Source organism: Arvicola amphibius, chromosome 17 (assembly GCF_903992535.2).
Source record: "Arvicola amphibius chromosome 17, mArvAmp1.2, whole genome shotgun sequence".
NCBI lineage: Eukaryota > Metazoa > Chordata > Mammalia > Rodentia > Cricetidae > Arvicola > Arvicola amphibius.
Window position 1 is genome coordinate 42,011,407 of NC_052063.2, and position 27,487 is coordinate 42,038,893.

The window sequence follows — 27,487 nt, forward strand, 5'->3', positions numbered from 1 at the left end:
CTGCCGCTTAGCTGACACAGTGACACTAGCAGAAAATAGTGGTGCGTACTTTTGATTCCTCTGCTTTTTGTTTCTTAGTTTTCTCTTCTGCACTTTTGGCAGATTAACCAGGGAATTTCCATTAGGAGTATCTTGGTCTTAAAGTTTCCTGTGTGGTATATAATTGTGCAGACATGACTCCACAACCTAAAATCGAGGCATTCTCTTGGCTTCTTGGTGCTTTGGGGGCAGTCATCGTACGAAGCATGCCATTTGCTCCTAGTTAGGTGGTCATGGGAAATGGAATAATTGTAGTCTCGTGGAAGATGCTGGTTGTAGTTCTCAATTCAGCCTTATGCTGAAACAGATTGTAAATGGTGTTCTTAAAAGTTTATCTATCCTTCTAGGTATTTATATTATCAAATTTCGTGTGGTGTTTTGTATTCGCAAAAATTAGGAGTGATTTGTTCAAATATCCCTACTCTTAACTCATAAATATATTAGTACTGATAGCCTGATGTCCCCCAGGGTCTCCATACTGGATTTAGTAGTTGCTTCGAATATGTGAGTGCACATCTGTTCGCCAGTGTCCCAAGGATGTCTTTATGTTGGATGAGTAGTTACTCAAAATTCTGCACCTTTGACAGTAGCATTAAATTAGGTACCTCAAGGACTATAATGGGCTTTCTCCCCTCCCCCCCCGCGCAAGACTTAATGTAAGCTTAAATATGAGTGGTTATTTAAGCTATGGAAGAACTGAGTGGAGATCTGAGAAGTGGGACCATCTCTTTGCAAAGCAAAAAACGACAGTTCATGCTGGCTGTTAGACAAGTTTCCATCTTGATTTGCAGAAGTTTCCTTCTTGTTGTTCCTTTTGCCTAAACCGCCAAGTAAGAACATGCTCTTCCCGTTGTTCCTTTGAGTGCAAATTGCTCTCACACTTGTTCTCGTTACTACACTCAGTACATAGACTTTGAGCTTAACACCAGTTTGCCACCACTACAGTAATATGCAGAATTTCCCCTCATCTCTTTCAGGATCTCACAGCCTGTAAGGCAGTGGTTTTCAACCTGTGGTCACAAGCCCTTTGGGGGGTCACATATTTCAGATATTTACAGTTCATAGCAGTAGCAAAATTAGATTTACGAAGTAGCAACAAAAATAACTTTAGAGTTGGGGTCACTCAACATGAGGCAGGAGGAACTATATCAAAGAGTCTCAGCATTAGGAAGCTTGAGAGCCACTGCTGTAGGGCCTAAGTCTGGTGAGCCTCAGTAATGGGCAGGATAATAATGTAGGCTTTGTTGACATACTGTCCTCATCAGGGCCATTCATTTCTGCCATTTTTCCTGGTGGTAACCATAGATGAGACACCGCATGAGCTTGACTTTGTTCCAGTTAAGTTGTTTTTAAACACAGCCAGCAGCTGCTGGAGATGCAGTTCAGTGGCAGAGTGCTTACCTAGGATACACCAAGTCCTAGGACCCATCCCTAAGTGTCTTTTCTGTTCCAGGCTATGCTTTAAGTTTTAGTTATATAGTAATTAACGTGACACATGATCCTAGGCCACAGGATATTTACTTAAGTCTTAACTTTGTTTGAGTGCATTTGGACAGATTCAAAACAGTTTATGCACCTCACACACAGCCTGAAGGAAATTTTATCCAATATTCAATTCATTCCTTTGTTTGTTTGTTTCATTTGAGCGACAGGGTCTTACTATGTAGTCCTAACTGCCTGAAAGATCCTCCTGCCTCTGCTTTCTGAATGCTTAGATTAAAAATCATGCACCACCATGGCTAGCCTCTAAGGTAGTTTTTCAGATGAGGTGGGGAAGCCTGCCACTGCATGTGAGACCTTGGGCGAGTACAGTAGGTGCTGTGGTCTGCGGTGGTGTAACTCACCGCAGCTCAGGGTGCTTTAGCCGTCAGCTTCTGTGTGTCAGGAAAATAGCCTACATGTGTGCATCTGGTGTTATGCTCTTTGTACACAATAGGCACTCAAGCCAAATAATATTGTTGAATAAAGTTGAAACACCAGTTTTCTTAGCTGTCCTTAGATCAGTTTCTTACGGCTCCTTTTATATGGTATATTTATGGTGCATTACTTTTGATTTTCATCATAAAATGGGTTGTTTCCAGCCAAGGCTCACATTAGAAGCAGCCCACATACTAACCTTACCAGGAGCACATAATGCTCTAGGTGTGGCATCCGTGGCCTTCTGTTCCTGACAGCTCGGTTTTTAAGTGTCTTTCGTTTTCTCAGTATGGCCTCTACCCTCAGATTGTCTAGTGTGTTGCTCCTGAGTCAGAGCCCCTGAGCACTTTTCACAGGGGAGTTTTCCCGTCTCCCTGTAAATACTTTGCACTTTGCTGTTTCTTTCCTCTCCCTGTGCATCCTGTGCACTCTGAAGAGTTCTAATTCCATGTCAGACTTCCTCTGCTACCTTTGTTCTCTTCTAGGCGCTGGTAGATTTGTTTCTGATTGAAACACTATAGTTCTTGGTGCTACCTTCTCTTTAAAGCAATTCCTGATTTCCATTTGAACTCTCATCAGATTTTGTGTCTCTCATAATATATGCCCCTCGCTCTTTGGTGGCGCTATGGCTTGAACCCAAAGCCCTAACACTAGCCTATAATCCAGCAATGAGCCACATCCCCACACTGTTTTCTGTGTTTCTTGTCTTTTCCTGCAAGGCTTCTTGGGGACAAGTATGTTGTTCCCCTTTATAATTAAGAAATATAAGATGAAGCAAATGCCTATCAAGATTGACTTCCTTTTATGCTGTAGTCATCTTTTTCATGTGTCATTGTTAGTGCACTTTCCACGGAAGTGTAACACCCAGTAAGTAGTGGTTGATTGTAGGGGGCACTGGGGCACTCTGGCTTTTAGGTTTCTAATGGAATATTTTAGATTCCTGAATGTTCAGATAAAGTACACTTAATCCGTTTACTCTCCCATTTAATGCTCTGTTTACATGTTAGGTATATTCTGGTGGCTTTTCTAAGAAGTGTTGTTCCTCAGAATTCTTAGTTGGAAGCTGTCGGGTGATACTTCAGTCAATATGAAGCAGCCAGAAAGTTCCCCTTCTTTCTTTCCATGGTGGCTTACTCATTGGCCACAGGCATACAGAGACTGTAAGTGGTACATAAGAGAATCTCTACCTACTCATTCCTTTGCCTGAATTGCCTTGTGTGTGTTTCTGTTGTATCAATCATAAAATGACAAAGTTAATTTCACTCCTCACTAGCAGATATATGACGTAGAAAAAAACTAGCTGCTAAAACCTTTGCAGATTAATTATATCAGCAGATAAGACAAAGTTGGGACTAAAGAGAGCTCAGTGGTTAAAGGTACTTGTGGTTCTTGAAGAGGACTTGGGTCTAGTTCCTAACATCCACATGAAAGCTCACAACTGTCTGTATGTAACTCTTGTTTCAGGGCACCGGGAACCCATGTGATGTGCATATACTCAGGCAAGCAAACATTCACACACATAAAATAATAAATCCTGAAGAAAAAAGGACCGAGAAGAACATAACTGCTTTTCAACGTGTGCTTACACCTGGTAGCCTTGTCAGAAGCAGAAATGGCACTTAAATATACTGATCCAAGTGTCCCGACTTATACCTGTAGTCTCAGAGCACCGATGTGGTTAAGGCGATAATGAGGATCAGGACTTTAAGGCTAAGGAAGGCATGAGGCTCTGTAAGGGAGGAGAAAAGGTCTGGGCAGTAGTGTTGAACATCTTTAATCTCGGCACTGGAAAGGCAGAGACAGTCTCTTGAGTTCTGAGGCCAGCCTGGTCTACAGAGCAAGTTCCAGGACAGACAGGATTACATAGCAAAACCCTGACTCAAAAAACAAAAACAAGCCGGGCGGTGTTGACACACGCCTTTAATCCCAGCACTCGCGAGGCAGAGGCAGGAGGATCTCTGAGTTCTAGGCCAGCCTGGTCTATAGAGCTAGTTCCAGGATAGGCCCCAAAGCTACAGAGAAACCCTGTCTCGAAAACAAAACAAAGAAAGAAAAAGAAAGGAAGGAAGAGGCAAAAATAAAAAATATGCATAGTGGTACATGTTTGTCATCCTAGTGCTCCAGAGGCTAAAGCAGGAGGGTAGAGTGTTTCAAGTCAACGTCTCACACAAAAACATTTTGTCCTTCTCTGGTCACAGAAATTCAAGCATATAACAGACTTGTGTATTTATTTAATCTTTCCTCTGTCATTCTTTGTGGAAAATGAGAAGTGTTTGCAAGATTGTGCAGTGAAGAACATAGAAGACACTGAGGCAAAATGAATCAGACTCAGTAATGGGAAAAGAGGGAAAAATCAGTGAGAATTGCCTCCTTATAGACTAGTTCCTTTAGAAATGTATGCTTTTTGTTTTGTTTCTTGAGATATAATCTAATCCATACTGGCCTTAAACCCAAAATCCTCCTGTCTCTGCCTCCTGCATAGTGAAATTACTGGCATGCCACCACATCAGTCGTAACCAAAATAATGTATTTTAAAAATCCATGTATGTTGTGGGTATTCATGTGTGTGAGTTCAGGCGTGAGTGTAGCGCACTGCAACACACGGAGGTCAGTCCTCACCTTCCATGTTGTTACAGCACTGAGGTTACAGAGGGTGGCAGCTACAGTTCCCAGGCTTTGGGTGCTGGGAATTAGCCATTAACACCTGATTACCCACACGCCCTCTCCCCAGCTCTGCACTATAAACAGCCATCTATAGATAAACTTTTTTTTTTCTTTTTCATTTTTCGAGACAGGGTTTCTCAATAGTTTTGGAGCCAATACTGGAACTCACTCTCTAGCCTAAGATGGCCTTGAACTCAAAGAGATCCGCCTCCCTCTGCTTCCCAAGAGCTGCGATTAAATTAAAGGCATGTGCCACCACTGCCCAGCTATAGATAGGATTTCTAAAACTGGCAAATTAATATTTACCAACTACTTACTTACTGCCTTGTTCACTCGCTTAACATTTTGTGTGGTGCAAGTTATTTCATCTGAATCTTAAAACTCCAGAGAAGAGATTCTCTTAGTCCCATTTTCTGATAAGGAAATGATACACAGAGAAAGGTCAAGTAGCATGGCAAACGTCATGCCCCATCCAGACCGTCGGGTCTTAACTGTTGCTGCATTGTTCGAGTATATCATACAATTAAGTATATTCCAGTTAATCAAAACTATACTCCGCAGATAGCATGTTTTGAGTGAATATGTTTGCCTGTAGGATTTACACCTGAGTCTAACAAAAAAAAAAAAAAAAGATTTTTGTTTTTGTTCGGTTGGTTTGGTTTTAGTTACTGCCTGGCTTACCTAGCACTCACCTGAGAAATCCTGTAAGAGATTGGCCTTTTGTATTTGTCAGGTTGCTGATAATTGCTGTGCTCTGGTTAGTGTATTCCTTATGATCACGTACTGAGCTAAAAGATGGCTACTGTAATAAAACTGGAAAACGTGTTGATTTTTGTTGCTGAATATATGTCAATGGAAGATTTGGCAGGATCGATTGGGATAAGCTTTATTTACTGGAACTATTAATACCCGTGAAAATGGCAAGGGAGACTTTCTCCCCTATTTAAAGTATTAAAATGGTCAGAATAGACAGAATGCTATAAGCATCTCCTACTGGGTTTTTGCTGTGTTTGTTGTGTTTTTTGTGTTGTGAGACAACCTCACTCTGCAGCCCCCGGGAGCCGTAAACTCACACCAGTCCTCCCTGCCTCAGCCGCCCAGGCTGGGATTTCATGGCTGGAAGTTTTCTTTTGGGGGGCCTCTTTTTTTCCTTGAAAATAATTTTGAATCTGCTCAGGTCTGAGATTTTACTGTACTCAGCAGGTTAGGATAAGACTGTGTTCTACTGTTGAGGTAGAGTCTTTGGAAGAGAGCAGAGAGCTTGGTGATCATCTGTAACTGATGAGACGCTACTTTGGGAGTTGGAGGCGGAAAGAAGTCAGGCTCTTCCCTTGCAGACCTTGTTCAGTGGGAGAAGCCCTGTCTCTTGACTTCAGGAACTAGTAGTTAAGGGTTTTACATAGCCCTGATAATTTAAGATCGCAGAATTTCAATTGAGGGAGGAGAGTTAAAACTAAACAGCTTGAGGATGAGAAAACATGAGAAAACTGCGTGTTACCAGAATTCTCAGGGAGACAAGTTTGTCTAAACTGGTTGTAGACTCTTCGACATACCGTGTTTTTACTGGGAAAATGTCGGGCCTTTAAAATGTTGCTTTTCAGTGCTGGAGAAATGGCTCAGTAGTTAGGAACACATACTGTTCGTGCAGAGGACCTGATTTCAGTTCCCAGCACCCACACCAGGAAGCTCACAACTGCCTTTAACTCCAGTTCCAGGGCATCTGACTTCCTTTGGCCTCATAGAGACACACACGTTTACATGAATAAATAACAATAGTAAATATTTTTAAATGGTTGCTTTTCAGTTTTCAGACTTTTTTCCTGATCCACTTGGTGTATTTATTATTAAAATTTAAAGAGTGAATTTGAATCTAAGGGGGTACTGCACATGCCTGCAGAACGTGAAAGCTGTTGGTTTCAACAGTTCCTGTTTTAGGGTGTTTCTTTTCCAACTAGACTAATTCCTGGAAGTCAAATGGAAAACCTTTGTCTTTAACACCAAGACTTGTGTGATGCTTCTGCAGTTGGGATTCACGGTATCTCTTAATACTAGATGTGAACAAAATGGGAGTTTACCGTAAAGGGAAATAATTGGTTAACTTCTCAAAACCTCAATACAGTCTCTTTGTTGGAATTGTTTTGGTTAGGTTGGGTTGGGTTTCTTGGTTAGTTCTTTTGTTTTATGTTGTTTTGAGACAGGCTCACTGAGTGGCTGGCCAGGTTGTCCCGCTGAGTCTGGCGTTTTGAAACAGGCTCTAGCTGTGTGACCCAGACTAGCTTCAGACTCACTGTGCTCCTGTCTCGGCGTGTAGAATAGAAGGATGCACAGTGTGCTACTGAACCATGCCCCCAGCCTTTAGCTAATCACTTGATCACACACTAAACACCAAAATGATCCAGATCTTTGTTTCCTCTGGTTAGTGTTGGTAATGACTGTTGGTCAGGGCTTTTATCAGGAATGAGGTTCTTGTTTGAAATCTGTCCATCAACCCTGTGAAATTGGTTATAGTCTGTATTTCACAACTTAAGGTACCGGCATGTGTGGCTTCCCTCTGGTAAATTACATAGATAGCCAGTTCTGCGCCCCAGATTTCTGCATTTCATTTTCTGCCATCCTGAGCTAGAAATTAGAATGTCTAATGTATATGAAGAAAAGCAGCCACGTGACTCATTCAGTGGCCTCACTTTGTTAAGGAAGTACCAAAAAATATCACTGGAGTTGTTTGAAATACAGTGTTGTTTATGGTAGTTAAACATGGATGAGCCTTTATTTTTTTTTAATTCACTTTATTTTTTTCTTTTGTTTTGTTTTGGTAGTTTTTCAAGACAGGGTTTCTCTGTGGCTTTGGAGCCTGTCCTAGAACTAGCTCTTGTAGACCAGGCTGGTCTCTAACTCACAGAGATCCGCCTGCCTCTGCCTCCCTAGTGCTGGGATTAAAGGCCTGCGCCACCACCGCCTGGCTGCCTTTATTTTTTTTTTAAGATGAAACTATTTACTTACTTTCCAAGATAATTTTTAAATTCCTTTTGTCTACATTCTATCCTGAACAGAATTAAAGCATTTTTTTTTTTTTTTTTTAGTGTGTATGTAGGACAGGCTGAAGAGATGGCTCAAGTGGTTAAGAGCACTGGTTGTTCTTCCAGAGGATCTGGCTTCAATTCTCAGCACCCACACAGAAAATGCAGGAAAAACACCAATGAACATTAAAAAAAATAATTTTTTTACAAAAAAGAATGTGTATGTATAGGTTCCCATGGAGTCCACGGGGAATCCAGTCCTTTGGAACTGGAGCTGTAGGAGGTTGTGAGCTGCCGTGTGGGAGTGCTAGGAACGGAACTGGTCCTCTACAAGAACAGTGTACACTCTTAACCACATCTCTCCAGCCCCTAGTGAAAGCGTTCTTAAAAATAGTTTCACATTTTTTAAACAACATAATCTGATAACTTTTAAATTTCTTAGTTCACTTTTTCCCTCGTGTTTGGGGGACATTTATTTATTTATTTATTTATTTATTTATTTATTTATTTTGGGTCGAGGTCTCACGTAACCAAGGCTGTCTTTGAACTAACTATATAGGGTGAGCTTGAACTTGTGGTCCTCCTCTTTCACCGGCAGAGTGCCAGGATTATGAGCCTGGACCACCAGAAGCCACTTTTCTGGTGTTGTACTTTCCATTTTATATATATGTAACCTCTTACACAGCCAGTGTCTTCATTTGGAGTGAAAGTTGAAGATAAATGTATTTCCTGAGAAAACCTCAATGCCCATGCCCTAATCTGAAATGAGAAGGGCTTTCTCTGTTTGAAGCATCCTGGAGATATCTTCCTTTGGTTGGGTACCCAAAAATCTCTATAACATATTGGGAAGTGCTTTCAGATAGGCTCTCATTATGTAGCCAAAGCCCACTTGTATTTATGCCTAAGTGAGTGGATGTGTGTGCTTGAAAGGCTGAAAGAGAGTGTCAGATCCCCTGGAACTGGAATTGCTAAGGGTGCTGGGAACTGTACTCGGGTCCTTTTTTAAGAACATCACGTGTTCTCAACTACTGAGCCATTTTCCAGCCTCTATTTTAAAAGGCATTTTATTTTAATTGTGCTTGTGCCAGTTGTGCTGTCTTGGAACTCTCTGTGTGGACCAAATTGTCCTGCCTGTCTTCTGAGTGTTTGAATAAAAGGTATGCACCATTACACCCAGCTCGTAGACTTTTTAAATAAAAAGAGAAAGAACAAATTATTGATAGACACACGAATTGGATAAATCTGCCTTATTATACCAACAAGCATACTAAATAGGATTATGAGTTCAGAGCTAACCTGGCCTATATAGCAAGGGCGTTAGTTTTAGTTAGTTAGTTAGTTAGTTAGTTAGTTAGTTGCCATTTTAAATTGTGATTGGTATATCCCTAAGGGAGATTAATAGGTTTTAGTTTGGGGAATATCGATCACCTATCTTGGTGCTTTTAACAGCTTTGTTATATAAAGGGCTAGCTAGGTTGGTAGAAATATGGTGTTCTAGAACATGTCTCAACCCAACAGATTCCTAAAGTCTGCAGCCCATTTCTGAGGCAGAAGGAAATGTAGCTTTGGCAGTGTTTTCATGACATGAAAATATTACTACAATCAAGAAAAAGTGCCTTGTAATAATTAAATGCTTTAAGTCTTAATGGGGGTATGGATTACATGGATGTTGGCATATAGCAAAATTCATGTAATACTTAAGATCTACATGTTTAGCTGGATATAATATAGTCCCATAAATTAAAATGTCTTGAATGTTTTAAAAAATGAACAGATGTTTTCCTTGAGTTAGGCATGGTGGCTCACACCCCTAATCCACCCAGCATTGAGGAAGCAGAGAATCACCCTTGAGTTCAGGGTCATCCTGGGCTAGAATGAAACCTTACTGCTAATAACCAAAAGGGAAAACGTGTTTGCTAACCGATTGTGAGGCTCCTTGACAAGCAGATGTTAGAAGACAAAATAATTGCAAACTGATAACACAGTTGTCATCATCAGAGTCTTGTAGGTGAGCCAGTGGAGTTCGAGCATACCCCCCTTCTGCCTGGACTGGTTATTGCAACACTGAAGGTTATAGCCTGGGCCTCTGTCTCCATCCATTCTTATAGAGTAGTGGATGAAAGCCAGACAGTCCAGGCCAAATCAAAACATGGGAGACAAAACTTTTCACAGAAGTTTAAGTAGCTAAAAAATCAAGCTAATGACAAAAATACTAACCAAATGGCACAATTCAAAGTGCAAAAAAACCAGTTGCTATCTGCAAAGGCCTGCTTGGTTACATATCCTAAGGTAGCGATCCGGCTAGATGAGCTCAAGGTGTCATGGACCTAAGGAACTTTTTTTTTTTTGAAATGATGCCACAAGAGTCTTCAGCACGAGAAGGCAGGAAATATCTGAAACAGGAAGCATAGACATGCAATTACTGGTTACTTAAGCACAGAAACTGCCTTCCCTGGGCAGAGCTGACTGCTGATTTTATGATTTGAGGGGAATTATGAAACTTAAAGGTTGACAACCTTCCAGAGGAAGGAGTAAGCTAGAGTGGGCTGAAGAAGCCCTGTGCCCCGGGTGGAACTGTTGTTGATCAGTTGGCGTTCAGATGTTTGTTGTGATGTGCACCGTGTGACACCCCCACTCCTGGGCAGGCTTATTTACAGTTGCCGGTCACCTGTCTTCATGATTGACTGTGCTGCTGGGGCATGGGATGACCAGGACAGTACACAAATGAAATTGTTCTGAGTCCTGAGCTTGCAGGGGTGCACTGTCATACATGGCTAATGTGTTTCCAGTCTCCAGTCATTCTTCTAGAACATTTTCTCAAATGAGAACAGGGATTTTCTCTGTTTTGTTCATTGACTATATTCCTACACTCAGCTACTTCTAGGTGGGCTTGGGATGTTTGCTTCCTCTTCTTGTCTTAAGGTGGCTTGAGAAAAGATATGTCGTGGTTTTTTGTGAATGAATGTGAAAGCCCTTGGTGATGTTTCTCAGCTCTCCTTTTTTTCTTCCTTTTTCTTTGGATATTCTAATAAAAATTACTTACTGTTGGTGGGTGTGTCCAGATTCTTGGGTCTTAATCAATGAATTGAAGAAGTGCACACATGGCAAAGTAGCAAGGGTTGCTTCAGAAGCAAAGCAGCAACACCGGTCAGATGCGCTACCAAAGATGAGTAGACTCTGGGTTAAGAGGCTCCAGGCAGTTGTCTGCAGCCATGCTTCATGGGGGCTGGGAGGAAGAGAAAGAACTGGATTGCAAAGGGAATACCATGGGTGGTTTCTCTGTTTTGCTTGACAGGCTTAGATCATGTGAGTAATGCAAGTCTTTGCTCACAGCCCACGTCCATTCCCATAATGCACCCAATTTTAATATGCAATGTCCAGTTACGGGTAAGCATAAGATAGTATTCTAGGAATTCTCTAAAAGTTCACTGAGCACAGTTTGCCTTCCTGCACAATGTGCCAAAACTAGTTCAGGCCAGATCTGCCCTCGTTCCCATTCCTGGACATGTACAGGAATATATTGGAATAGAAACTATCCAGCAAACAAGACTTGATAGTTGCTAGGGGAGATTTAGAAACTTACTCCATTGTTTTGTGTGCATGTAGCTATATGCAAGCAGGGTCCTAGGATGCTGGGGCTTATTAGTGGATGGGCTGCATGCCTAGTACCTGCTGGTGAGGATCAAGAAGGGCATGTTTATTTCCCAGACACGTGATATCACAAATTGATAACCTGTTTGCTAAGACAGAGCTAAAAGCACTGTCTGAAATCTTTATATTTTACTTCGTTACTATTGTGTGTGTGACATGCATGTGTGGGCACATGTACCATACGTGACACATGAATGTCAGAGGGCAACTTTGTGGCGGCTGTTACCTTCCGCCTTCACATGGATTTGGAGGCTCAGTGTAACTCAGGTTGCCAGGCATGCACAGCAAGTGCCACACTGATCTAGCACGCTTACTCTAATTCTGTAGGAAATTCATACCATGGTAACCTAGTCTAGTAATAATTTTATATAAATCTGCTGTTCTGGCTGTCTTATGAAAAGCATGTAAATACCAGTTTTTTTTCTTCTTTACCAAGGTACTAAGTGTAACACGTCTGCATCATGCGTGAATATAAGCTCGTCGTTCTTGGCTCAGGAGGTGTTGGAAAGTCAGCTCTGGTGAGTCATTCTTTCTCAATGGGAGTTTTTTTATCCTAAGATGTTCATTTCTACTGAGGTATTTTTTGTTTTGTTCTCATATTAGTGTATAGCCAGTAGAAATCTTGACTTTGAATTTTTAATTCTCCTGCCTCCACCTCCAGGAATGCCGAAGTTACAGCTTTCCAAGGCCATATCCCATTTTCTGTGAAGATAGGGCTAGAACTCAGAGCTCCACGCAGGTGGCAAAGCTCTCCACCAACTGAGCTATGGCTCAGCTTCTGTTAATGTTTTCTGTTTCCTAAGACAATTTTTGCCAGGTAGACTAGGCTGGCCCTGAACATGTGACCGTCCTCACTTGTTCTGGGATTATAGGTGTGTGCTACCACAGCTCTTTTAAAATATGCCTGTAGTTGTATTTATCTGATTAAATCAGCCCATAATTTATGAGCAATACAAGGTTTTTCTTGTTTTAGACAATTGTTAGTTGTGTCTGGGTGGATAGTGTTTAAGTTAATGAGAACGTAGTTTAGACTTTCCAGAGTTAACAGCCTATTTATACAGATGTATATATGCATTTTTAGTGCCATACAGAAATCAACTTTTTTTTAAATTTATAAATAGGCATGTACTATATATTTGCAATTAATCCTTTTCCAAATCTTTGACTATCTAGTTTTTTGTGATTTTAATAGGCATATTTTCACTAGCAAGAAAGAAGAACAGATTGATGTGAGGACTGGGGAAGGAGAGAGACAGAATCGTCTTGAGTAGTACAGAGTGGCGGTGTGTGCCTGCACTCCCGCTCGGGGCTGCAGCGAGATCCAGACAAGCATAGAATGACTTTCTCTTTACCCCTAGAGAAAGAAACTGTCTTTCTTACTCATTAAAATAGCCTCCTAATGCAGAACTTGACCACACTGAGATCAAACTGAGAAGTGTAATGTGGCATTTGTATCTGTAGTGATGGGGAGACGTTTATTTTGTTTATGGGTTAAAGTTACAGTGCAAGAGCCTTGCGGTGGTGGAGCAGCACTCGGGATGGCAGAGGCAGACAAATCTATGTGAGGCCAGCCTGGTCTGTAGAGCAAGTACCAGAATAGCCAAGGCTACACAGAGAAACCGGTCCCCAAAACAAACAAACAAACAAAAAATTGCGATGCCAACAGAACATACGTGCTATTTGAATAGCTGTTGGGCCATTTACTACCGTGGATAGTTCCATTGTATAGTTAACAATGACAAAATGTGGTTTCTGCTCAGTATACACACAGTCTGATTTGTCCTTTTCCCCAAATATTTTTGATCCATAGTTTTTTAAATCTGAGGTTATGGAACCCACAGATCCAAATAGTTAATAGTTTAAAACTGCAGATTTAAGCTGAGCTTCGTAGTTCAGGCCTATAATCTAGTACTTGGGTGAAGCCAGGGGGTCACTACAAGTGCAAGGCCAGTTTGGTCTGCAGACTGAGTTCCAAGCTAGCCAGAGATACATAGCCTGTCTAAAATGAATGAATGAATGAAATTTACAGATTTAAGTTTTTTTTTAGAAATGTAATATTATGTTATTTTTTTTCCAGACTGTACAGTTTGTTCAAGGAATTTTTGTTGAAAAATATGATCCTACGATAGAAGATTCTTATAGAAAGGTATGTTACTTTCTAAAAGCCTTTTGATTTTAATGCAATAGTAAATACTTTTAGTTTGGAACTATCAAATGTTTTAGATACACTAATGACGAGGTGCTTGTTAGTTAGAAATGCCCATTCTTGGCATTCCTTGTCTGCCGCCCAGAGACTTGTGAGCATTTACACACACGTTTGTAGAACTTTCAGGTTTTTCTGACCCCAGAATTGTAATTGGACTGTCATTTCAAGTGGCAGCCCCATTTTCCCGGGCCTCACTCACTGGCAAGAATGGCCTCCAGTTTTCCTCTCTAGAGATAGCCTGCAGTGGGTGTCCTGCCCTTGCCACCTACAGCCACAGCAGAGGTGAATCACAGTGTTGGTGAGCAAAACACATGTTGATAAAACAGTGTACAAACATTTTTAATGTAATAGTGTGAGAGTTGTGTCTGCTTTTCTGTAGCATCTGGCCCTCTGATTGTGAAGTTACTGTTTCCCTCTTTCCATTTGCCCACCACAAAACTGGAAAAGCTTCCTGCACTGCAGCTGTGAGGCAGAAGTGGTCTTTTTCCTTCTGATATAATTCTAAATAAATTTCATTCCTAGGATATATTGGAAAGAATAACGGGGATATATGCTTTATTTTATGATTAAGACACTGCTTCCTTGTCACCAGAAATTTTATCTGTTGATGACAAAAGGTGTCTAGGGAGACCAGGCGGTGGTGGCGCACACCTTTAATCCCAGCACTCAGGAAGCAGAGGCCGGCAGATCTTAGTGAGTTTGAAGCCAGCCTGGTCTGCAGAGCGAGTTCCAGGACAGCCAGGACTGTTACACAGAGAAACCCTGTCTCAAAGGGAAAAAAGGTGTCTAGGGAAGTAAAGGCCACCCAAAGCATTATAGGAAAGCTGATAGGAAGAACCATGCTGACACCGTTGGATCTGTTGCTTTTCTGCTTAAACTGTTTTGAAGGCATTTCTATTCCAAAATTAAGTGTTGAGTGTGTCACACTGTGGCTGAATCTTAGTTACATCTTAGTACATGCAGTTTGCACCTGACTAAAATGGGGGGAGGGAGCTTTGGAACTTCATTACTGTTCAGTTGCTGCAATAAACACTAGGAGCAAGGCAGCTTGTAGAGCTTGTCCACCGTGCAGCAGGTGGCAGTCGGAGCAAACTGGGAACAAGCGGTGGCTTTGAAACTTCAAAGCCGGCCCTCTGTGTTATCTTTGCACCGCTCCAAACCGCAGCACAAAGTGGGAACCGAGTGCTCATATGCCATCACCTATGCGGCCATTCTTACTAAAACTGCCACAGTGACTTAGCTAGTTTTAAGTATTGCTCAATATTACCCTGTAAAATTGCCATAATCTATATCTGCTCTTATCTTAACTGTTGTGGGTATTTTAAGGTTGTTTTACATGCATGAAAACTAAAGGACTATTTTAACTTTTTCTTCAGCAAGTTGAAGTAGATGCACAGCAGTGTATGCTTGAAATCCTGGACACTGCAGGAACGGTATGTAGGTTAAATTATCAGAGGATATGCAGTGTGCATCAGTTTTTAAACGGTGCGCTTTATGAATGGAATCCATCAGTTATTGGAGAAATTTTTAAATGCAAATGCCAGAGTGGAAAATTTTCATGGCCTGTGGTTGTATTGGTTCCTATAAGACAGTATATTATATATTTCAGATAATGTTGACAATGCTTAGATATACATTTATTCTTTGGCCATATGAACTGTTTTGATTGGTAGTTGTCCTTGAAGGTACTTTTAAATAACTACATCAACTCTGTTACTGTCCTGAAATGCCTATGGCCAGCTAACTTTATGAATGGAGATTTGTTATGGTTTGTTCTGGAGATGCAAGGTCTAGGAGCAAAATCTGGTGGTGGCTTGTTCCTGACAGAGCCTGAGGCAGTACTCATCAAGTGGCAAGACACAGAAACATGCATGTCTGTGTTTCCCCTTCCCTTCACCTGTAAGAAGCCACCATATTCAATCGTAACTGCTTCCCAGCGACCTCACCTCTTCAGTTCATAGAACCAAGTTTCTACCCTCTGGATGCCTCAGAATCAGGGTAAAATTTTGGCATATGAAGCCTTTGGGACTACTCAGTCTATATCCATACCATAACAACCGATTAGGTTTGTAGGTGTCCAAAAGTAAGGGAAATGTGGTACACATCAGCTTCTTTCACACAGATGCCCACACCCTAGTAAAGAGGTGTAAAATATGATGAGATCATGATGTGCTGCACGTCTGGGAGAAGACTGGTGCTCAACACTTCATGATAGGTTCAAAAATTGCTTTTAATACTGGATGGTGGTGGTGCACACCTTTAGTCCCAGCACTTGGGAGGTAGAGGCAGGTGAATCTGTGAGTTCAGGGCCAGCCTGGTCTACAAAGCAAGTTCGAGGACAGCCACGGCTATACAGAGAAACTGTCTCAGAAAACAAAGTTTCTTTTAGAGACAAGATGTCTATCTTCCAGTTGGGCATGTGTTATATATAAATCTGTGGTGTCGTTTTTTAAAAGAACTTTGTTAGGCAATTCTCAGACAATATCTTGCTATAATATGTGATTTTAAGGAATGTTATATAATACTCCAATATTCTTCAATAAGCTGTTAAGTGTAGGTTTGAGAATTATCTAATTTGGTATCGAAACACATCCTTTTCTTTTAATCTTTCTTCTGTAGGAACAATTCACAGCAATGAGAGATTTGTACATGAAGAACGGACAGGGCTTCGCTTTGGTTTACTCGATCACAGCGCAGTCCACGTTTAATGACTTACAAGACCTGAGAGAGCAGATTCTTCGGGTTAAAGACACTGACGATGTAAGCAGGCTTCTGTGGTAGATGCCATCATTTCTTACACTTCTATAGCTGAGAACTTGTGAGGTTCTCTTTTTCTATCAGATTAAAGTATTTATTTTTAAAAAATTAAGTTTCTTTTAGAAACCTATATTGTTTTCCTTGTTTGAATTTTCCCCTCCCAAAAAATCCCAAAAAGCTGATTTTTAAGTGGCCGTTAGTAGTTTATGCCTTTCCGTATACTGCTCTTTGAAAACTACAAACATCAGAGAGGTGCAGACAGCATGATGCCACTAATAAGTATGTTGACTTCTACTAAGTTGATTTATTTCATCATAGATACGAAAGGGAGAGGTTCCAGCTTAGACTGTGAGAAGCTGAAGTTTCTGCTGTAGGGGCCTCCTTAATTTCTCCTTTTTGTGTTGTGCGATTCATTAAATGTATGTCAGAAACTGAAGTTGATTCACACCGTTAAACATTTCTAAGTGTTGAAATATGCTGGCTTTTCAGGGTAGCACCTTTGTGCTTCCCCTTTAAAGGTGTTTTGATTGCTGTGATTACGTCTATCGTGGCATAGTTTCCAGGGGCCTCTATCACTGTATCTGTTTTACCCTCACCCATGTCATTGTAGGTTCCGATGATTCTGGTGGGCAATAAATGTGACTTGGAAGACGAGAGAGTTGTAGGGAAGGAACAAGGTCAAAACCTAGCAAGACAATGGAACAACTGTGCATTCTTAGAATCTTCTGCAAAATCAAAAATAAATGTTAATGAGGTATGTGCGCATGGACTTGGGGAGCTTTTTATATTTAGTGTAAAATTTTAAGTTACTGGAAAGGGGCCTGGCTGAGTATTTGAGAGAGCTACTGTTACAGAGCAGCCTAGGTGCAGTTCCCATACCTACATGACAACATATTATCCTGTGTTGCACATAATAAACTCATGAGGATGCACGTGTAACAGAATCTTAAAGAGTGTTCAGTTAATGGGAAAGCACTGCAGGAAAACTCCAGGTTAATGTGTGTCCTACAGGACATCAGCCTTGAGAGCATGTGCATGTAAAGAAGTAGCGTTGCAGTTCTTTGTGATGTGCATACAATGCAATTACTGTTAAAGGGAAAGTTGGGTGGAAGGCTAGTATGGAACACATTAAATTCATTGAGTATTGGAGGGAAAAGGCAGAAAGACGTGGTTCATGAAGGGGTGAAGCTATTTAGAGCAAAGGCATACGGAAAGATTGGAGACAGTAAAGAGGCTTTTTTCCTCTTTCTCTTTTCTTTTTTATAGGAAAGGAGAGATCTAACTGAATTGAGTAGGATTCTGCAGCTCCTTCAACTAAGTACTTACTTTAAGGAAATTAGTTTTAAATTTCTAAAAAAAAAAAAAAAAAAAAAAAAGAACTTGGTACTTGTGAAACACGGGCTTTACTCACTCTGCGACGGAGCACTGGCTTCTGGGGTTTCCTGATAGACGTAGGGATTGCCAGGAGATTTTGTTTGCTTTTCCTTCATTTTTTTTATTTTTGGGTTTTGAGCTTGTTTTTCCTTCTTAAAAATAACAGTAATAACAATAACAATAATAATAATAATAAATAATGTATTTGCAGATCTTTTATGACCTAGTGCGGCAAATTAACAGAAAAACTCCAGTGCCTGGCAAGGCCCGCAAAAAGTCGTCATGCCAGCTGCTTTAATGTCCTGGGTGTGTTGTAGCTCTGAGCCAGGTATGTTACGTTCCTTTTTTTTCTTCTTCTTTTTTCCTTTTTCTTTTTTTAAAATTTATTTATTTATTACATATACAGTGTTCTGCTTGCACACCAGAAAGAGCACCAGATGTCATAACACATAGCTGTGAGCCACCATGTGGTTGCTGGGAATTGAACTCAGGACCTTTTGAAAAGAAGCCAGTGCTCTTAACCTCTGAGCTATCTCTCCAGCCCTGTTAACGTTCTTCTTATTGCTAACTTTATTCCAAGGACTGCCATAAAAGCAAGCAAATGATGTTGGTCCTTAAAAATAGATATCATGACTTAGCATGATAATTCTAGAAACTAAAATTATATTCTTTCATATATATAACTTATTTAACTTTATGTGCGTTGGTGTGAAGGTGTCAGATATCCCGGATCTAGAATTACAGGGAGCTGTTAGCTGCCATGTGGGTGCTGGGAACTGAGCCCGGGTCCTCTGGAAGAGCAGCCAGTGCCATTAACCACTGAGCCATTTATATTTCTTTCCCTATCATCAGAACTCAGATAATTGAGATGTAATAGAAGAGAGAGGCAGTTTTAGAATGTGTGTGGTGTGGCTACGTAAGCTTGTGATGCCTCCACTCACCAGGAGCAGGGAAGACACTTCAAAACAAGCCTTTGAAATGACACAGATGAGGAGCCTGGCACTAAAGAGTCACTCTGTGCTTAACTCCAGGATTATGAGCCATTGCGAGCTCTACCGGTCGTGACCCCAGCAGAACCAGGATTCCAGTAGATTGCCCAGCTTCTGACTTCGTGGTTTCTGCCATGCTGTTCTGGGTTCTCTAGAGGCTCATGGGCGCGGGCACCAGGCTGGTTTGTTAACTAAGAGTTTAGGGAAAGTCTGTCAGAATTGGAATACAAGAAGGGGCAGGTAGAAGTCAGCAATGCTGGAGGAAGGGTCCTCAGCAGAGAATGACCACAACCTGGGAGTCTAACTTTATAAGTTATAAAAACAGGCATTGAAGCCGGGCGGTGGTGGCGCACGCCTTTAATCCCAGCACTCAGGAGGCAGAGGCAGGCGGATCTCTGTGAGTTCGAGACCAGCCTGGTCTACAAGAGCTAGGTCGAGGACAGGCTCTAGAAACTACAGGGAAACCCTGTCTCGAAAAAAAAAAAAAAAAAAAAAAAAAAAACAGGCATTGAATGAGATCAGTGCTTATAAAGCGAGATCCGTGTCTGTGGCACAGGAAGCACCGTCTACTCTCTCGTTTGCCCGTGGTAATTATCTCTATTTAGTAAGCATTAAAGCGCAGTGCCATTATATCTTTACCTTGAGAAGTTTTGTTTTTTGGTTTGTTTGTTTGTTTTTCGAGACGGGGTTTTTCTTTCTTTATTACATAGCTCTGGCTGTTCTGGAACTGGCTATGCAGACCAGGCTGGCCTCAAACTCCCACAGATCGGCCTGCCTGGGATTAAAGGCATGCACCACCACAGCTGGCTCCATTTTGAGTTAACGTCTTATTTGCTGAGTAACTCCAGCACTCAGGATGCTGAGGCAGAAAAGGTTGCCAAGTTCGAGGGCAGCCTGTGCTATATATCAAGTGCTCGTCTCAAGTGAATAAAAGGAAAAAAATATTTCAGCGTAGGCATGTGTTTATAGAGTCACACAAGTAAGCAGATTTTGGCCTGCTCCTTTTTTGTTTGTTTTGGTTTTGGTTTTTTGAGATAGGGTTTCTCTATGTAGCTTTGGAGCCTGTCCTGGAACTCACTCTGTAAACCTGCCTCTGCCTCCCAAGTGCTGGGATTAAAGGCCACCACTGCCTGGCTACCTTATGTTTTTTGTGTACAAGTGTTTTGCCTGCTGTATATATGAGTACTGTATGCATGCCTGGTGTCCAAGGAGATCAGAAGAGGGTGTCGGCTACCCTGGAATTGGAGTTATAGGCAGTTGTAAGCAGCCATGTGGGTGCAGGGTCCTCTGGAAGAGCAGCCAGTGCTCTTTACCATTGAGGTCTCTCCAGCCTCCAATTTGTTTTTCTTTTTAATCTTTGGAAAGCAATATGCAGAAAGTTACACAGAGCATTTTCCTTCTTTTGGCCTAGAATTTCCATTTGTGGCCTCCAGAGGGGCAGTGGTGTAGACTGCCATCTTTTTTGGAATGAAGATATGAAAATGTCTTATCCGTCATTAATGTCATGACTAGAATCAGCCTTTGTCTGCTGTTTCCTTAATTCCTTGTTGTGGTTTCAGTTAGTGTATTTATTGTTTTCTCTTCCACAGGTCTGAAGAACTGTTGCCCAATTGAACAGTGCCAGCATTCCAACTTTGTAAACCTACCAACGTCTTCACTGGACTTTCCTGTGGTGGTGCCCTTGAGAGGCGGATGAAAGCCACTGTATCAGTTTGCACATTCTAATCACTTTCCAGTATCACGAGAGATTTTTACTTCTATAATAGGTTCTAGAGTATGCAGCTGGTCAGACCAGAGGCTACATCCAGTATTACTGCTAAGAGACATTCTTCATCCACCAATGTTGTACATGTAAGAAAATGGTGTACTGTATACTTTACCACACCCCATACTTTGTATTGGAGAGTACAATAATGTAAATCCTAAAAGCACCACTATTTTAGCATAATAAAAGAAAGTCCAAAGAGCTCCTATATAGACTACTCCAGATAACTTCGCTTCTTTGATACTTGTAGCTTATTGTAATTTTTTTTAAATTCAAGGTCATTATCATTGTATTATACAAAAATAAGCGCTTTGATTAACACAGCTATATAGTTTTTTTAATTTTTCAAAATCCTGTGGAGACAGTGATCTTGTCTTTAAAATATGATAGTCCTTTCAGTATAATGTCTTAGATTAAAGACGTTGCCTTTAATATCTGTTGGGAAGGAAATGTCCAGACTTTTCAAATCTCCTTATTATATGTTTCCTTTTTTGTTTACATAGGGAACAATGTTTATAGTTGTGTGTACAGTGGGGGTCTACAACAAGAAGTGTATATTTTCAAACAATTTTTTAATGATTTAACAATTTTGTAAATCATTTCCAGGCTTCTGCAGCTGTAGATTCTCACTGTGACTCCCTTGCTTGCTCATGCCTACGTGTGTCTGCAATACCAAATACACAGGGGTAGTGCTTTTGCCTGTTAGTGATTGTTTCTCATGTGTAACGTTTTGGTTGAGATGTTAAATGGTGGACGAGTACTGTGGATGTGAATGTGGGAAGTAATTTTAATCATGTGTAATTGGTCACAAGGCCTAACTGCAGTAACTCTTGCTGTTTTATTTAACAATGCCTTGTTGCTTTGTGTGCATTAACGTTTGGGTGTAAAGATTGTGTGTCCATCCAACAGGGAGCCACAGTATTTAAATTGACCAACCTGATGTTACAAGGACTTTGAGGTGGCCAAATGTAAACTAAAAGCCTTAATTACAGTGGTGCAATTTTGTATAACTTAGCATCCGTAGTTCAATAAATTTGGATTGCCGTGCAAGGGCTTGCATTATAATTACTTGCCACTTGAATGTGTTTTGTGTAATGTTTTAACAGTGCTAGTAAATAAATAATGGGTTTACCTTTTTAAATGTAATAGATGTTATTTTACACAGTGTGATTTCATAATTTATAACTTACAGGTAAACCAGACTCTTAAATCCAAGATGTCAGGATTTGGTTTGTTTGGGTTTGGGGGCGTTTTTTCCTAGATTTGTTTGGCTATCCACATAAAACTACCCTTTGAACTTTTCCTTGAAAAAGAATGTTGTAATTCAAGCAGTATTACACATGAACAGATGCCTTTGGCTGGTGTTCAGTGGCTCTTTGGGCTGGGAAAAGGAGGAAGGATCAAATAGTTTGGGAACTACACTCTTTTTTTTTATGCAGAATGCAAATCTTTGGGAAACTAATACACAGAAGTTTGCACCAATTATGCTTAAAATATTAATAAGGTTATAAAATTTTTTGATGTTGACTCATGCTACTTTTCTTTTATATAACAGTGTTTGTCTCCTGTGTGCTATCATTGAATTCTGTGAAATTTGTAAAGAAGCTCTTACACGTTCTCATAGCATTTACCAACTGCTGGAGCAGCCACTTAAGTGGTACCTTCTAACCTGCAGGTGTGCCAGTCCTCAACACATGCTGTTTGAAATGGGACATTAAAGGCTTTCTTTTAAGACAGTCTTACTCGTTATGTATTTAAATCACCAAGTTCCATCACTGAGAGGCCTAAAGTAAATGTTCTTAGAGACACTCTTCTTTTGTTATCCTTGAGAGACATGTTTTAGTAAAGCTTGTTTTCTTTATAATCACTTGGGGGTGCCCTCAAAACTGGGACACTAAAATTATTTCAGCGTACCATTCTGTTGATCCATTGAAGGCACCACTGTCCATCCTGAGCAGTGAGTACTCCTTCAGCAGATAAAACTTAACGTGTCAAGAATTGTTAAGACGGGCGGTGGTGGCGCACGCCTTTAATCCCAGCACTCGGGAGGCAGAGGCAGGCGGATCTCTGAGTTCGAGGCCAGCCTGGTCTACAAGAGCTAGTTCCAGGACAGGCACCAAAAACGAAAGTGAAAGCCTGTCCCGAAAAACCAAAAAGAAAAAAAACTGTTCTAGGGTTTGCTAGGATCACAGATATAGCACAACCAAGATCAACTGAAGTGCTGCCCTACTAGAGTCCATTCTGTAAGATTTCTTAGCCCTGCTACTGTTGACATTTGGTGCTAGGTACTGTATTGGGGGTTTGCCCTATGTATCATCGAATTTTAAGCTAACATCCCTGGGTATCTGCCCACTAGAGGTGATAACACCTCCCACTCCCAGGTTATGGTGAATAAAGGCATCCAGACATCAGATGTGCTTCCGTTCTGCTGACCCAGAAATCAAATCACTGTGGTTTAGAACTGCTGCAGGAGTATAACATGACCACTTTAATATAGTAAGAACCAGCGCTAGGTTTTTCGGGTGTCTAATCCTACTGATCCTACTGTTCCTGATTCCCTTCTGTGTGACCATGCGTGGTTAGGTTCCTTTTCTCTCAAACCCAGGGCTTCATGCATTCCACAGTCTGGGCTACACCTCCAGCCTTCCTTTTCTAAATGAGGGTGCTAACAGCATGCGCAGGAATTAATGCTCATGTAGTCCTGTAGGTCAGTTTTGCTTTTTTTTTTTTTTTTAAGATTTGTTTATTATGTATACAGTGTTCTGTCTGCAGGCCAGAAGAGGGTACCAGATCTCATTTCAGATGGTTGTGAGCCATCAGGTGGTTGTTGGGAACTCAGGATCTCTAGAAGAACAGCCAGTGCTCTTAACCACTGAGCCATCTCTAGTCCTGTTTGTTGGTTTTATTCAGCTGCTTCATTCTAGTAGGCTGTGGTTGTATGAAGAACCATTTCTCTTATACAAAAGAAAAGCAGCATTCGAGGTATGAAAATAACATGTAGATGGGCTTCCCTGGTAGTTGAATGGAATAATGGGAAGATAGATCAAGGGACAGCGTCCCTGGTCGTGCTCCCCAGAGCAGCTGGGAAAGCTGGGCTCTAGGAAACACTTTTTCATATGCTTTTATAAGAATGTTAAAAACTTGTGGGTTTTGTTTTTCTGCATGTTTGTGTATGGTATGTCATGCATATTTGCATGTGTATAGAAGCATATGGTGTGTCCCAGTATGTGTGGAGGCCAGAGATTTATGTCCCCCCAAATCATTGCATAGCTTACATATCAAGCCAAGAAAGCTCACAGGTCTTGCTGGCGAGCTAGCTTGTCTGCAAGCACTGAGTTGCAGTCAGCCACCGCAGCTGCTTGGAAGCCCTGCACCTCCTCCTGAGCTCTCCCTTCAGTCCCTAGGCAGCTGTGTGAGTTTACGTTATTTCAGGGGTTTCTTCCCAATTAAACATGTAAACATAGACTGTTTACTGTGGATTGACATTTAAAATTCCATCGGGAAATTAAGTTTTACTTTCTTCCTTTAATCTTCTCGTCTTAGATGTAGATGACAAGCATGTCATTGGTACAAGTGTTCTTTTTAGCTACTTGACTGTGTGTCTTCACTGAATGCAAACCCCAAGGCTGGAGGTGAGGCGCGGTGTGCTTGACTAGCATGTACAAAGACTGGCAAGTGGGAATGGACTTCATAATTAATATTCCTACTACCTTAAAAATAATCGTTTATCGATTTGTCTCTCAACTGTCAGTGTGCTTTGACTTTGTGGGTCATAGGAGAAGTTTATTTTAAAAATCAGCTATAATTGTTACGGTGCACCTGAGATGGACCTGGGCTAGCCTTGTCTTCCTCGCTGTTGTTCATGAGTGAGGTAATTGTCCACCTGTAGCCTTTGGCCCTGCAGCATCTTCAGCGTTTGACTTCTCTGGAAAGAGGATTTCTGTGTGAGTAATCTTGAAGATAAAAGGTTACAGTGGCTTTTAAATAGGCAGAGAACAAAAGGCCTTTCGTGGTTTTGTCATCTGCCTGTTACCCATTTGGATTTCTATTTATAGTGCGGTAGTTTGTGTCCCCTGGGAGTACAAATTTCAGAAGAAGAAACTATCACTGTCAAACTTAGAATGTGCTCTAGGTCTGGGAAGAAATGATGAGGTAAAGCTGGTGCCTGCTGACAGGATTAGTAAATTACTCATCAGTGGGAAGGACCAGTCAGTCTTGAGCATGCTGCAGGGAAAGCAGTTGCCCCCAGAGTTGAGTTCGACTTCACCCTGAAGTAACTTGGGAATACTGTTCTGATAAGAGGAGAAACCCAAAAAAAGAGTGGCTGGAGAATTGGTAACCATTAACCAATTGGGTCTCCACCCTCCTGATGCTGCACCTTTTAATACAGTTCCTCGTGTTGTGGGGATCCCCAACCATAACATTTTCATTGCTGCTTCATAATTTTGCTGCTGTTATGAATCATCATTAAATATTTTTGGAGATAGGTTTGTGATTGAGAACCACTGGAATGGATATTTGAAGTTGCCTTTACTACTGGTAAATTAGCTAGTATTTTCATAATAGCTAAGTGTGAAAACCTGGTTTAAACAGACTTGGGATGGTAAAGACTGGGTTACACAAGTGGATTGATGGGCAGAGGAGGTAGCAATTGTGAATGTCATTTCTCACCATACACGTCACACTGTTTCTGCTCATATACTTCCTGGTGAGGAACTGACTGCTAATCCAAGGAAATGATGGGACGGTTTTTGTGCCAGGCCTTTGTGTGTCTGCAGAGTGCCCCAGGGCTACTGTTAGCAAGCATTCAAGATGAGCTGTGTCATCTGCCAGTACAAACCCCTAGCACAGATGTGGCACTGCAGGCTCCTTCCACATGCCTTCCCAGTAACGGACACACTTTGGTCCAGTGTCAGAAATGTTTTAGAGATAGATCATTAACTGGGTTCTCATAGTGAACCATACCATACCTAGTTCTCTGGAGAAAATATATTTGTGTCCTAAACAGTAGGGGTGTTCTAATAGATGCAACTAAAGCCAGAGACGTGCACTCTCGTGTTCCCAAATCAGCCTTCAGCTGGATTGCACACTCGCTAGAGGCACTAGCAGAGCACCCATGCTTAGGCGTTTAAAGATATTTGTGATGTCATTCAAAGTCCATCTGGATAATCCAAGGTAATTTGCCAAACCTTAATTGCATCTGCAGGTGCCGTGTTTTAGTTGAAGGTAGCATCAAAGGTTTGAGATTTGGGATGCCAGCATATCTTTTGGGGGCCATTGTCAGCAGACCTCCCTAAAGGGCAGAAGCGTCTCAGGCAGTCCTGGAATTAAACTGCTCTGCAGGTGCTCTGAGCAATCCTAGGATGAGGTAAAACATCCGTGAGTCACTACCCCAGCAGACATTTGATCCACAGAAGAAAAGTGCTTCTGAGCCTAAACAGTGGTGTTTATTTGCAAGGTTTTAATTCTACCCTGTCCTGCTGCCTGCGTACAGGGGGTTTATTTTAAGAAATGAGATAATACGGGTATGGTGACACGTGCCTAAAATTTTAGTGTTCAGGAGGGGGAGACAGGACACCAGCCTTGACTACATCAAAGCCTTGTCTCAAAGGAGAAAGGGCGTATGGGTGGGGTTCCATGGTAAAGCTTTTGTCCAAGACTATAGGACTGATCTTCAGTAAATACTCGGGTGGGGGGGGGGCATGGTAAGGAGGAAGTGAAGGAATTAAATGATCTCAGCTTTGGGCTCTTTCCTCAGCTTACAGCCCACTTTGATTCTTAGGAGGTTTTTTGTTTGTTGTATTATTTTTTTAGCTCTCTTATTTATTCTTTTGTGTATGTACAAGTGTTCATTGCAAAGACTCATTGGTCTGGTTTGAGGCCTCTGGTTTCTGCTACACTGTGATGCTGGGCCCCTACTGGAACGCCTTGGTTATCCTGATGGTGCCCTGTGTTGTGGAGATCCTGCAGCTTTGATTCTGCAGGACTGGTCCCTTCACATTCTCCAGCGGATCATAAGCGAGGTGGATGTTGGGGTGGCTCAGCACAACCCTGCTTCTGGACCTGCATAGTTGCAGGGTTGGTCAGCCACCAGCTCTCCCTTGTCTCACCACCAGGGTGAGCTCTCCTGCATTGTCCTGGCTAGTTGCCCCCTTGCAGCAGTGAGCAGAGAGAGGGGCCAGTTCTCCAGCTTTCACAAGGTGTTGCCCAGGTGAGGTACAGGTCCTGCAGCTGGGGGGGGGGGGGGGGATAGGGGGGGTAGAAGCAGCTCTCCCACCTGCCTCAGGCGTTGGTGGGCGGAGGAGGGGGTATCCTTTTCTTAATCTCTTTTCTATGCCTGACTTAAAAGGCATCACTTTTCCTCCATCTCTGCTAGCAAGTGCCAGGATTTTCACCTACCCCTCACTATATTTTTCTCTTAAACTAATAAAGTTGTCCTTGAGCTGGGGAAAAAAAAATGAAATGATCTCATCTTAGAGCACACCTTTAATCCCAGCACTGCAGAAGCAAGCTGATCTCTTGTGAGTTGGAGGCAAGCCAGGACTACAGAGTGGACCCACGTCTTAAATTTTTAAAAAAAAAAAAGGCAGGCTGGAGAGATGGCTCAGCAGTTAAGAGCACGGGCTGCTCTTCCAGAGTACCTGAGTTTAATTCCCAGCAACCACATGGTGTCATACAGTCCTCTACACTGGGATCTGATGCCATCTTCTAGCATATGGGTATGCATGAGCCTTTAATCCCAGTAATCCCAGCATTTGAGAGGCAGAGGCAAAGCAGATCTCTTGAGTTTGAGGCCAGCCTGGTCTACAGTGAGTTCCAGGACAGATAGGGATGTTACACGGAGAAACCCTGTCTCAAAACAAAACAAAAGGTGTGCATGAAGATAGAACACTCATACATAAATAAGTCTTCAAAAATAAAAAGGATATCTCTAATACTGTTAGCCACTAACATGCCACTAATTATACCAATATTTAGAGTACTTGCTCAGAAGAGGAAGTGGCACCCACCATGCATTTCCCCCCTACTCTGAAGCAGTACAGGATATTCTAGCCTGGGCATCTAGACAGGATGTGGCTAATGATAGGTGCAGACTTATGGGCTTGAT

The 27,487-nt window shown here is 41.7% G+C and overlaps 1 protein-coding gene across 1 annotated transcript in view; it reads left to right on the forward strand.

Moving 5' to 3' along the window:
* The window catches only part of Rap1b (RAP1B, member of RAS oncogene family), a 34,498-nt gene extending 12,383 nt beyond the window's left edge, over nucleotides 1–22,115 (forward strand). Inside the window, exons 2-8 of the mRNA XM_038314426.1 lie at nucleotides 11,725–11,806; nucleotides 13,366–13,434; nucleotides 14,871–14,927; nucleotides 16,114–16,254; nucleotides 16,862–17,005; nucleotides 17,837–17,953; nucleotides 20,204–22,115. Coding sequence (XP_038170354.1) covers nucleotides 11,750–11,806; nucleotides 13,366–13,434; nucleotides 14,871–14,927; nucleotides 16,114–16,254; nucleotides 16,862–17,005; nucleotides 17,837–17,923 — 555 coding nt within the window. The 5' untranslated portion in view covers nucleotides 11,725–11,749 and the 3' untranslated portion in view covers nucleotides 17,924–17,953; nucleotides 20,204–22,115. The remainder of the gene's footprint in view (nucleotides 1–11,724; nucleotides 11,807–13,365; nucleotides 13,435–14,870; nucleotides 14,928–16,113; nucleotides 16,255–16,861; nucleotides 17,006–17,836; nucleotides 17,954–20,203) is intronic.
* Nucleotides 22,116–27,487: the final 5,372 nt, after the last annotated feature.